Raw genomic sequence first — 13,493 nt, forward strand, 5'->3', positions numbered from 1 at the left:
AACCTAGTATTTATGGTGAGAAAGACGTTCGCTAGTCCATCAGTGGAAGACCCAAGATACATACCAAATTTTGATGGGAGCACGTGCTATAACGATAAACTATGTTATTGCCCAATCCTCCAAGGCAACAAATAGAATAGAGAGATGGACAAGGCCCCCTCTAGGTTTTGTGAAATTAAATGTCAATGCTTCGTTCGATCAAGACATGCTTAGAGACACAGCGGGAGCTGTACTTAGAGATGGTAAAGGAAGATTTATTGTTGGAGGGAATTGGAAGATGGATTGGTGCGCAGATGTTTTAACAGCGGAAGCCATGGCACTACGTTTTGGCATATTACTTGCACAAAAGGCGGGAAGCAACCGACTTGTTAACTCCAACAATTTGGAAGTAATTGACACAATGAAGAATGGAGGACATACAGCGGGAGCGGCGGCGGCTATGTTTGATGATTGTTATTTTATGGCTTGTGATTTTTTATTAGTTAGATTTGAACATTGTAATAGGGAGGCAAATAAAGTAGCTAATGAAATTGCTAGAGTACCTAAATTTTCTGAGACAAGGGATTGGTTTGAGGAACCTACGAGTGATATTGTAAATTTTCTTATAGACGATGTAACCATTATTACTAATAAATAAAAGGATGCTTCATTTAAAAAAAAACTAAAGTTGCACCCAAACGACACGTTGTGATCAATCCATTATTGGCCCTCGGGAGTGCACGCAATTATCGCCTCACCTCTCGAGCACAGGAAGGGACGGAGACCAACATCAGCCTGTTCACATTCCTAGAACGCGGGCAGTTACACCAGAATACGAAAGACGAGGAGACTCACACGGGCTCATTTCTGATGTTTGCATATATACAGATAACATGTGTCGGAGTCTGAAGTGTACGCTCTTGGTCCATATTTCCAATCCTCCTCCTTCCACTTGCTGGTTCGTTCATTTGCCATGTCGTTCGCCGGCGTATCCTTGATCCGCGACGGCAAACTATGGCCTTCCGGGTCGGCTGCCAACGACGCCCGCGCTGCCAGTGGGTACCACCTTCTTGTGATCGAAAGCTACTCATGCATCAAAGGCATCCCTAAAGGCAATCACATCAAATCTGGCCCTTTCAGAGTGGGAGGGTATCTCTGGTCTCTTGTGTACCATCCTAACGGTTCGTCGTTGGCCAGGGCCGGCTATGCATCTGCTTCCCTCGCCCTCGCTCAGGATGTCGCCAAGCCTGTAAAAGCGCAGTACGGGATTAGTTTCATTGGCCAGTTCGACGAGCAGGAGTCAACACACATTCGTTCACGTCAAGTACGTGACTTCCGTGGCAAATCTTGTGGTGTGTCCTATTCCAATTTCATAAGCAGGGATGACCTAGAAGACTCGGAACATCTCAAGGACGATAGCTTCATCCTCCGGTGCGATATCGTCGTCATCGAAAACGTCGTCAACACCAAGGGAACCGGCGCCGCTTCGCCATACGTTACGGTGCCGCCGTCCGACATGCACACGCACTTCACCCATCTCCTTACCGCCAATGAAGGCACAGACGTGAAGTTCAAGGTTGGCGACCAGACCATCACCGACACCGGTCCGTCCTCGCGGCCCGATCTAGAGTCTTCAAGGCCGAGCTCTTCGGCCCGATGAAGGAGGGCACGGCGACCACCAGCGCCATACACATACAGGACATGGAGCCTCGAATTTTCAGGGCAATTCTTGCATTCATTTACAGTGACTCTGAACCGGAGATGGGGAAGGGAGATGGTGAAGATGCGATGTGGCAGTGGACGCAGCTGCTTGTCGCGGCGGATAGGTACGATCTGCAGCGGATGAAGCTCATGTGTGAAGCTAAGATATGCGGGTTCATTGGCGTCAACACCACGACCACCATCCTGGAACTAACCGAGCAACACCGTTGTGACGGGTTGAAGAAGGCGTGCTACGACTTTCTAGGCGCACCAGGGAACCTGAGGGCTGTCGCGGCCACTGATGGTTTCGAAGACCTGATCATGAGTTACCCCTCCGTCTTGAAGGAGCTGATCGCCATGCTTGCGCCCTAGTTCATGGCTTCTAGATTTCAGTATCATCTGGTCCATCCGAATTGAAATGAAAGGAAAAAATAAACCATCTAGATTTCAATATCATTTGGTATCTCATGGTAGAGTTGTTTTGATGAAACGTCGACTGCTGCAAGTCATCTTGCTTAGTTTCATTTCCCGTATGATGAGATGCAAGATGAGTTTTTATCTGTATTTAGTGATGATGCAAATGATGTGTGCTGTCAAATCTCAAATGGGTAGAATGATCTTCACCAATTCGTAAATGCAGCAATCCTGCAGCACACATCTAGCTAGGTTTACATAAACACCCACACTGTCTCAGGTTGATTTCATAATGCCGGGCTATTTTCTTCTAGTTGGTTTTTTGCATACCCCGGGGGAGGAGCTTTTGGTCTTACGCTGGCCAAAATCCCGCAGCTCCGCCCTGGTCCCCGGATGCCAACTCCTGCCAGGACCATCGACGAGCGAACATGAGAGGTTGGACGGCCCGGAGGCCTGGCGGGCAACGCCGAGCAGCCACACTGGCAAGCCCGAGCAAGCACTAGAGCTGGCGGCCGTTCTGGACGCTGGAGCCAACAGAGACGAGACACGGGCCAAAAACTACGACCAAAATGTTTGGATCAGGGCAAGCTTCCAACAAACACTGATGCAGTGAGCCATGGCATCAATTGCAGCTTCCAACTAATGGAGTGGGAAGTCCCTACCAGCATTGATATCTACAGCAGCAGCCTGAAAGCCAAACAACACATTTGGGGCAAAACATAGCAATTCGGATATTTAGCATTTCAGACAATAGCAAATAAGCACGAGTGCGGAACACGTCAATTATCAGTCTCAGTTTCTCACAAAATGACATCGCACACCATCAAATGAGCACAAGTACAGCCGTGAGACAAACATCAAGTGCATCGCAATTCTCATTTATAAATAAAGGACGACAGCAGCTTCTAGGCACCATCTTCGGTTCTTCGCCTCTTGGCAGACTAGTCTTCAGTTATCATAGATTCAGAGTCATTCTTGAAGGAAACATATCAAAAGCACAACAATTAAAATCATGGAAGTAAAAAATAACAAACATTGCAGCGTATACAAAACCAGTGTGAGGAGCGGAATATGTTACCATCATCTCTTCATCGTCGTCAAGAACACTCTGAAATACTGCACAGAGGGTCGAATTGCCGTCCCCTAATGCAAAGATACAAGCGATTTAGGAACAATCATTAACAAATGGCTACAGTGAAAAGTGAAGTAAACAAATGATCGAAATTCAAGAGGATCAATTACCTATCATGTCAGCACGGGACCAAGCTTTCATACACATGAGAGCTTCTACCATGCTTGGCGCAAGTTGGCCACGATGTGGACTAAGCAGTCTGCCATTGGTATTAAAGGCTGATTCTGATATCACCGCTGACGCAGGGATAGGCAGTATATCACGAGCAATTCTTTGCAAAGTAGGATACTTTGCACCCCCATACTTCCACCAAGTCATGATGTCTTCATCTGGTATTCTACGGATAATTTGCTCTTCCAAGTACAAGTCTAATTCTGTCTGCACTGGAGAAGCACCGATAGTAGGCCGTGAGGACATGTATCGATCAAATATGTCCATAATGTCTATTTCTCCACCAGCTTCTGCAGCAGCAGTGCTAACAGGCTCTGATGTAGCCACAACCCCATCAGCTTCTTGATATTGTTTCAGCAAATCAGCCATCAGCTTCCTTGTTTTTTCAACCTCCACAGCTGCATATTCCGTTCCATAGAGAGAACCAAAAATAGCTTGCAACATATGAAGCTTGTACCTTGGATCAAGAACAGTTGCAACAGACATAAGATCAAGTACATCTTTCCAATATTTGTCAAATTTCCACTTCATTTCCTCAGACATTGTTTGCACAAGCTCATTGTCACTAGCAACCCATTTCCGTATTGCCAACTGAATGCAACATATTTTACGGAAGAACATATTTGCAGTAACATATTTAGTGCCTGAAAACGACTCGCTGACATCATAGAAAATTTTAAGCCTGTCACAAACTTCCTTAGCAAACTTCCAATCATCTTTGGTTGGACAACAACTAAATGATTTCTCACGTGTCTTTAGTGTTTCAAAAATCTCGATGTATTCTAATGCAATAGTTAGCATTCTGTAGGTTGAATTCCATCTGGTTTTACAATCAAGAAACAACCTTTCCTTGTATTCAATGTTCAGAGTCCCTGCCATTTTTTCAAATTTCTCATGTCTCCCAGGAGTAGCTGACCAATATGCAACACTATCACGAACCCGCTCTATGCCCTTCTCCATGAGATCCATGCCATCTTTCACAATCAGATTAAGCATATGTGCGCCACAGCGCATATGCAGATATTTACCCTCCAATAGAAGAGATCTCAAATCCAACTTATCTGGCAAATGTTCCATACCTTCATCATTCGGTGTGCAATTGTCCAGAGTCACCGTCGATATCTTTCTCTCGAGATGCCACTCAACAAGGGACTCATGCAGTGCTTGACATATGACTGTGGCATTATGTGGGACAGGCACATAAACAAACCTAAGACAAGAGCAAAGCAAACATTTCAGATTGATAAGATAGTTTTACACTGATTAAAGCAACATCCCAGATTGCAATGAATGAACAAGCATTTCAGATTTATAAGGATTAGAAAAGAATGTTTTTTACCTCAACATAAAGCTCTTGAGTTGCCAAGATTCATCGAGGAAATGCGCAGTGACTACCATGTAACCTCTCTTCTGATGTTCTGCAGTCCACATGTCCGTAGTAATGGCAACTCGACCTTTAAAGTTTGCAAAATACTTCACCATCTTATCCTTCTCGGCTGCATACATACCCAAGATATCTTTTCTAATGTCATTTCTTGATACCATCTGAAACGTTGGTTGTAATGCATAACACAGTTTTTGAAAACCCGCATGATCGACGATAGACAGAGGGTAATCATGGGCACAGATCATCATCGCAAGCTGTTTCCTGGCAACAGCTTGATCAAACAGAACATCCTCCCAATCGGCTTCCCCATCGTCAAAAGCCTTTGACAACCTTGATTCCTGTGGGGCTGCCAGTGCCTGCCAATCAGCACACGACATCAGGTGGTCCTCCAGGTGTGAAGTGCCACCGGCAGCTTCTGCAGGAAGAATTTCGGCGCAATAGATGCAGTCGGCTTTCCATTCCCCGTCAACAAACACGTTCTCAAAATCGCTCCATATGAATGATGGAAGCTTTCTTCTCTTAGTGCCAACTCTGACAGACCCATCAGCGGCACCTTGTGATGCTTCGGCGCTAGTGTCCAGCGTAGCATCTGGAGTTGTTGAATGTCCAGCCAAATCTGAGCTCCGTGCTGCCGGTGCGGCGCTAGTTTCAGAAGATGCCATGCAAACTTGCTCTCAGATATCAACCCTACAAAGAACACATTTAGTAGTGAAGGTTGGTGCTAACACGAATAGGAATCAGACCTAAAAATCGGAAAACAGGAAACGTAAATAAATGGCGTACATTGGCTTCATAGCAGAGGAATCAGATCGATACAAACATGAAGCATACTGATATTATTACCACAAATGTACTTGTTCTATCAAATCGTATCGGATCAGGCTAAAATGTCCTCAGTTAGTAGCACTAATATCAGATCGATGCAGGTGTGAAGGGATGGGGGGACTCACTGTGGACTCCTCCAGTCCGGTACTCGCGGATTGCCGACCGTCGGCGGCGTCCTGCTCCGCCGCGCGCCGCCGCGGCCCTCCTGTGCGGCTGTGCCCCCCGGCCGTGTGCCCTGCTCCACGTCCGGTGGAAAATGAATGGGCGTGGCCGGTGGGCTTCGGCCCTTGCGGCGGCGCTCGTCGGATGGGGAAGGGGAAAAGAAAGAAGAGAATGGGGAGAGACAGAGATGGGTGGCGGCGCGGCGAAACTGGGGGGACTGCCGCGGTGCCGCCCTTGCTGGAGCACTATACGACGAGTCGACGATACATCTCTTGGGGTCCACATGTCATACAAATAAATATTCTTATTGATTGGGAGAGTCCGTTAGATTTCGGTAGACTAGTAAGCTTGCACGTGCAACACACGTCTGAACTCCATCACATAATTATTAAAACAGTTGTATGGTTTTATATAGATTTTCATCTGCAAATTTTTCACTGAAAATAATATTTGTTTGGGTGGAAAAAAATCAAATCACATGGACAAATGAAGAAGGTATAAATAATATTAAAGATCAATGGAAATCTCTACTGAACATTGGTAGTCTCATATGCTTCCCATTGAACATCATACATTCTGTGAATTACCACTGCCCTAGGCAATCCACAATCCAGCTGTCTTGATTGTGAAGATCTGATATTGCTCAGTTCATTCTCATATACATCCTAATATACATATGCAGAATCGCGAAGTAAAAGCAGAGAGAAAGATTATACCGAATCTGGCGACCCTAATCAGATAGAGACATGAGAGAACAACTAAAAAGGACAATGAAAGATTTTAATGAATAAAATCTTATGCTTACATATCAATCCATGAGAGATAACTATATTTTTGCAAACTTTCATTACAACATTGTCGAATGTGTGATCAACAAAGACAAACTACAGTAGGCTTGTATCATGCTTTATGATTTAGCAGAGGCAGTCAACAGAGCCGAACTAATGGAGATAATTCATCTAGGTAGCTATAGGATGCATTATGATTTAGTTCTCCCCCAAACATGCTTCCTATTAACTCCAAAATCTGATATTGAAATGACACAGTATTTGTCCTATCAGAATTTTTTAGACAGAGGACCATCACATTCTGAAACTGCATACTCATGCTCAACTTTTTCTAGCACAAAGACTAAGTTGTATGTGTTGAAAAATATCAATAGGATAAAGCATGTACGTGTACTAACCTTGACAACATCAATGGCCTTGTCATTCCTTCAGAACAACCATAATGAAACTATTCTTGTCTTCTCTTTCAAATTGAAAGAGATAATATACATGAACAAAGCTTATTTCTGAAGATACATTGTTGCTAACACCCAGAGAGGTTATGGTCCAGATTGAGTCGAGCTGCACTGGGTCGGTGGCTGGACAATGGTGGAGTTTCGGTTGCAGTGATGTGGCCATCGTGGTAGAGGCGAACCTCTGTGCTAAAATGCATTATAATGTCAGGTTAGAATCGAGGATTCTAGCAGATAAAGAAGGGATGGAGAGGGAGAGATATGTCGGGTCGCTACCTTCTAGGTACCGATGGATGGAGCTGCCCGTTCCGAGGAGATAGGGTGGAGGAGGGCGGAGCTGGCAGCAAGGAGCACACGTCTGGCCTTGTTTGCCGTCTCTACACAGGAATGGTTACTTAGCAAGGTTCACAAAGAAAGAATATAGAGCAAGAACAAAATCTGCTACTTACATAATGTAACACGAATCCTCTTTTGTATGGATATATATAGAGCAACCTGCCACATGTTAATATTTTGACAGAGGCTCCAACTTTTTCAGTGGTATTCTCCTCGAAAATAACCCGCAAGTCAAAAAACTGCTTATGCAAGTAGCATATACTCCCTATGTCTCATAATATAAGAGCGTTTTTAACACTACATTAGTGTCAAAAACGCTCTTATATTATGGGACAGAGGGAGTAGTTCCTTTCTTTCCAGAAGCTGGAATCACAATGTGCATCAGTTGGTACAATTCTCAATGATTACCTTGACAGTGTTCATAAATGTCTGTATTGATGTTTCCATGACCGTTAGATATAAGTTAATTCAGATAAGCAGTACCACCAACCTTTACCGAAATTCAGAGAAGCATGTACTGAATATTCATAGAATCATTTGTATAGTTGACTCATTGTATCTTTTCTCTCGGGTAGAACATCTTCCATGACCAAGCTTTAGCAATGCAAATAATAGAGCAATGCCACCATGCAAGAGAAAGACACCTGAATGTTCAAATAAAATGAGGATTGCTCCTGTTGATGCATGATCATAATTACATTTGCATTGACATTAAAGTTGAGGAACAAATGCTATATTGTTGATCCAAGAGATGCTAGCTAAAAGTAAATATTTCGCAGTATTACACCTAAAGTTTAATGTGCAGATGCAAGAATCTCTATCTAATATTACCCTCCCCACATTAATGTGACACGGTTGCCTTTTCCCATCTCTGTATATAATTTTTCATACAATCTAGCTTGCAAAACAGGTGCAAGGAACAGACTGTTTCTATGCAATAATATTAGAAAACCATAACCATGGCGGACATATATAAATATGTGATGAGCATTAAAATGGGAAGACAAAAAAGATAGTAAATTTCATGGACAAATTAACCTTTCTTCCAGTCAATGTTGAGACATGGTCCGGTTTTGCAAATTCTCCCAATAAAAAGTGAAAGTGAAGCAGACTACAATATATAGGGTCCACAAATCATGGCTTCTACTCCGATTGAAATATTAATTCAATTTTCCTTCATGTACATATATTACACCGCATATATCAATGCTTAAAGGAACCACTTCACATGAGTGAAGCTTCAATTTTAAAAAATGAAGTTCTCGATGTCCTACAAAAACAAATCTTATCAAACAAATCAAACAAGCTCAATGGGCTAAGAACAGAAGTCCTACAAATCAAAGACGCCAACCCTTAAAAACTCAATTGTACCAAACATCCGAAGAATTTGCTAGCTTAGCAGTCAAGACCAAGCTATCAACATTTAACTGCAGTTGGCAAACAATATAGACTATATATCTAGTTCACTAAAATGACCATGCATCCAACGTTGTCAGCTATGATTAATGACCATTTACATCAAAATTTCATAATTCTCTGCCACGCATATACACAATTAGAAGGATGAAAGCTCAAAACAGATTATGAAGCATCTCTTGCATCAAATTGCAAGTAATTAAGCACTCTGGATGGACCCGGACGGCGGCGAGATCATTGCTCTGTCCATCTATGAACCAGACCTACGTACCTCAAGGGTCTCTCTTACTCTATCCATCTCAGAGCGGCTTTAGGCGGGCACTAACATTGATTATGTAATTTCCTCAAGATAAAAGAACATTATTCTGGAATTTAATATGTCATCACTTTTTTTGAGCTGTTAGAGCACCCGGGAGAAAAAGCTTTCAAAATGGTGGGCATTCAGTTGTAGTTCTTTTTCATGCAGATAGGCCTTCCAACTTTCCAAGAATCTTACTCTGGATTAATTACATAACATACAGAAGCAGAGTCATGTTGCTGGTCTATTGAGCATAAAATTAAACTTTGTATAAAAGCAGGGTTGTTAAGCCTATTATTCTCTACAAGATTACCTTCGTAGAACTATTACACACAATCGAATTTTACGAGTAGAACAATGTCTAATTTCAAGCATATTGAAGTACAGGTATAGGTTTTCTTTTAGTGAATATAGTGACACCATTGTTTGGTTTCAAGCTTGGGAGTTACAATGCATATAATCTCTCACCTGAGAAGCCATCACCGAGAGGCCTACCCATTCACAGCTCAAATTTTGACAGATTCATGAATTGCTTAAATTTGTCAAATTTCCCAGTTAGGTCACCTGGGAGGCTGGGAATCCTGAAGGTTAAAGATTATTAAACCATCACAAGTCAAATAGCAGATAAATGGAAAATAAGAAAATATAGAAGTACATCAGCAGTGATTGCAGCTTCTAGTATATCAAGAAAAATACGACGATCATCAGGTCACAATACATCTAAGGTCATACAGTTTGAAGAATCTAACTGGGACTTGGAAGAATTCAGCAAACTATTATTATGAGCCAACAATTCCGTTTCAAAACATAATTGTTGAGATATAGGAGTATGATACTGAAAATTCCTTTCTTCAAATATCTTTCATATTTAAACTCGAAATATCTAGAAAATGAGAGCTTTGGCCTTCTTGTGATAACATGAAAGTAGCAGCTAGCAGCCATACTGCAACTCCATATTTTAGACGCTTTCAATGAATTCGTAATACATGCAAGGACCGCTCACAGTTTTGGCGGAAAATGTGAGCAAAGCAAGTCAGCAAGCATATAATGATTTCTAGGCTGAGAAGAGTGTAGATAGACCTGCAATATTCTTATATACGACCCTTGGCCACTTATCCACTTCTCAAACAAACCATATACTAAAAGCTCGAATATAGATCATGAAAATGTTGCGATAATTTTGAACTTTGCAGTTCACAGAACACTATTAGTAGAAAGTAAGTAGTATTGTTATGTGAGTTTAGTGAAACGGAAGCATGATTAGCATATCAAAATACCGTATTAGCCGACAATTGTATCTGGGAGAAGGACGGCGACGAGGTCTCACGTGGTCATCCATGATCGCAGTGGATGTAAATCGCGTGGTGGTCGGTAATGAACTGGGGCGATATGGATGCACCCGATGGACGTTTTGAGCACAATACTTGATACAATAGCCTTGATCTTTGCGACCCCTCTCCAAAGCTGCCTTTCTATCCTGAAATCTCCAGAAAAAATCAAAATCAAAATCCGAGACAGATGGTAGCCGGTGAGGGGAACTAACCACGTGCTGCTGAAGTAAGCCTCTGCTTTTCATGTTCAGAGAGGTCGAATTTCACGCTGGTTCTAGTTATACTTGCCAGCCTAAAACTATTTGGTCACATATGGACATGAAGTCAAACTGATTGTCCGGGAGCTAAGTAGTTCAACACTTTTTCACTGCTAAATAGTTGAATAGCTAAGGGATATGTATACTGTTGTAAAAGTAGTTCAGTTATGGCCTTGTGTTCCTGTTTCTTTCTGAAATATCTGTGCATGTCCAAGTCGCCAAAGCCAAAGGGAAAAACGAAAAGGAATCAAAACGCAGTTAGTTTGAGTGGTACCGACAATAGTCTGGCACATCAAATTCACTACTTTTTTGGCAAACTGATTCACTACATTGATATATTCACAAAGTACAGAATTTTCAAATACAGATATACTACTAACTTCTACAATTCCGTCACAACAAACTGTTGAACCAATATGCATACAATGTTCCTCATACCATGGAGGGGAGCACGCCTGGTCGCGGGCATCGTCAGACTTGAAGTCATAGGAGAGGAGGTCGGAGCAGCGCTCCCTGCCATGGTTGTCGTGGTCGTGGAGGAACGGCTCCGGCGGCCCGCGGCTCCCGTGGCGAAGGGGGCGCGGCAGGCGGCTCCGACAAGCTGAGCGGTGGGGGGCGAAGGGAGGCTCCCGCGGCGAAGGGGGCGGCTCCCGCGGGGCGGGGCGAAGGGCGGCTCCCGCGGGGGCGGGGCAAAGGGCGGCTCCGGCGGCGGCTGACAGCAAAGGGAGGAACGGCGGGGCGGCAAAGGGCGGCTCTGGCGGCGGCTGACGACCACGGGAGGAACGACGAGGTGGCGAACTGCGCGCGGGGGAACTGCCCAGGCGGGAGGAGGAGGGGAGCGAGAGTCGTGCGTGCCGCGTGCGTGCGTTGTTGGTAGATTTCTTTTTTAACAACGGGGCAGGTTAGCGATCGGCTTAATGCGTGGCTTGTTGTGTTAAACACGGAAGGATTATTAGTCATCAGATATTGTAGATGAACGGTTAAAATTGTTTGGATCTGCCCCTCTTTTCCTTTTATAGTGGTAGTAGATAGATTCAGTCCGTAGGTCTAGCAATTTCCGTATTCAGATATATCGATATTCATGGATATAATTGTTGCTGACCATATTGGTCAGATCATCAGAATGAACACCCAAACAACAAATAGCAACAAAATCAAGATAATCAAGACCATACAAGTGTTAGCCATTACCGTTTAGGGACTCTTTGATTTGCATATTGGTCAAACTGAACACACAAACAACAAAGCAACAATTTCAAGATAAGTAAGGCCATACAAGTGTTAGCCATTCTCGTTTAGGGGCCTCTTTGATCTGCATAATTCTTACAACATAGGAATGGAAAAAAATGTGAGAATGTAGTGTTTGATAAGAAGTATGTTTAATAGCACGGTAAACACAAAGAAATTATACCAAGAGGTTTGAGTGAACAAAAATTTCCTTCCAAAAGATGGTACAAATGAATCATATGAAAAAAAAATCCTAAGGGTATCTCCAACGCGGGACCCTCAAAACGCCCGCAAACATTTGGATCGACGTGTCTGGATGACGCAAATCATCCATGTGGTGCCCGCATCGGACTGCGGACGCGTCTACATGTTTGAATTCCCATAAACCGGGCGCAAACCAGGGGAGGTTTGCGGGAGTCCAAATGTCTGCCACGTATGTGCCTCATCGGTCGGTCCCAAAATCCTCTCCTTGCGAAAACCCCTCTTGGCCCGAAATGGTTGCCACGGATTCTTGTCGGTCAAGCCTTTCAAAAGCGGAAGTGACTCGACAACTTGATGACGGTAAACCATGCGATCGAACGAGCGGACGACGCCACTTCAATGTTGACGCGGTGACCGAGAAGCCTCCTCCAATCGAGACGCCGCATTGAAGCCGACTGCCCGCAGGTTCGCCGACAAGTGGGTATTTAAGCACGGCTCCGGCGCCATCCACACCACACTCCACCTCTCCTTTCCTCACCGCTCACGGCTGTCGATCCTCCTCTCTTCTCTGCGACGATGCTGAAATCGTGGTTCTGTCTGACAAGAGGTGGCTCCGGAACTCCTTCAAGTTCTGGATCGTGACGCCGCCGTCGCTCTCCAATGCCATCATCCTTCATGGCGACTGGCTCCTCCGGGAAGCAGGAGACACAACAAGAGTCACCCCTCCTCGTGGAGGCCGTCGCGACGAAGGAGTACCTGGCGTTCCTCCTCGAGCGGTCACTCAAGGACCACTGTCCGTCGTCACGTCTCCACTGTGTAAAGGCGGAGCCGCCACCAGCACCTCTCCAATGCGTTAAGCACGAGCCTCCCTTCCCTCAGCACAACCGCGGCGTCCAAATCGGACGTCCCTACCCCGCGCCCTTCCGCCGCTCAAAAGACGACTACGACACGGACGGTGACGGAGCTGCCACCGGCCAGGCATACAAGATCACCGTCCACTACAAACTAGTTTAGGTCTTTTAAAGTTTTATAGTTTAACGGGCAAAATATCAGCCGGTTTATGTAAATTATATTGAATTTATGTCAGTTTGCATGAATTTCATCTTGTTTGCACGATATTTGTCAATCTGGTTTAAATTTTGCTTGTATTGCAAGCAGAGGTTTAGGGCAAGCATTGGATGGCGGGCTTGACATCAATGTCCCATACGCATCCGCAGTCAAATACTATGTCCGTTTTGAGGACCAGGGTTCGAGATGACCTGAGTGTTTTAATCCCGCAAACTAAATGATCACCATAGGAAAAATTCCCAAGGTTGAATTCCTTTGAACCAATGGAGCTCTCTTATGCTCAATGCTGTGCCAACACACATACAAAGGGACTACTGTGCAGCTGCACCATCAAAATCCTGTTGTCTC

At 44.2% G+C, this 13,493-nt stretch overlaps 1 protein-coding gene across 1 annotated transcript; it reads right to left on the reverse strand.

Moving 5' to 3' along the window:
- Window positions 1-2,800: 2,800 nt before the first annotated feature.
- LOC119366080 (zinc finger BED domain-containing protein RICESLEEPER 2-like) lies at window positions 2,801-5,983 on the reverse strand. Its single transcript, XM_037631745.1, has 5 exons — window positions 5,735-5,983; window positions 4,737-5,471; window positions 3,337-4,607; window positions 3,173-3,237; window positions 2,801-3,068 (listed from the first exon to the last, which is right to left on the reverse strand). The coding sequence occupies exons 2-5, from the start codon at window positions 5,444-5,446 to the stop codon at window positions 3,036-3,038; spliced, it is 2,079 nt and encodes a 692-aa protein (XP_037487642.1). The 5' UTR covers window positions 5,447-5,471; window positions 5,735-5,983; the 3' UTR covers window positions 2,801-3,035.
- Between the last annotated feature and the right edge of the window lie 7,510 nt (window positions 5,984-13,493).

The sequence above is a fragment of the Triticum dicoccoides genome, chromosome 2B (genome assembly GCF_002162155.2).
Source record: "Triticum dicoccoides isolate Atlit2015 ecotype Zavitan chromosome 2B, WEW_v2.0, whole genome shotgun sequence".
Classification (NCBI taxonomy): Eukaryota; Viridiplantae; Streptophyta; class Magnoliopsida; order Poales; family Poaceae; genus Triticum; species Triticum dicoccoides.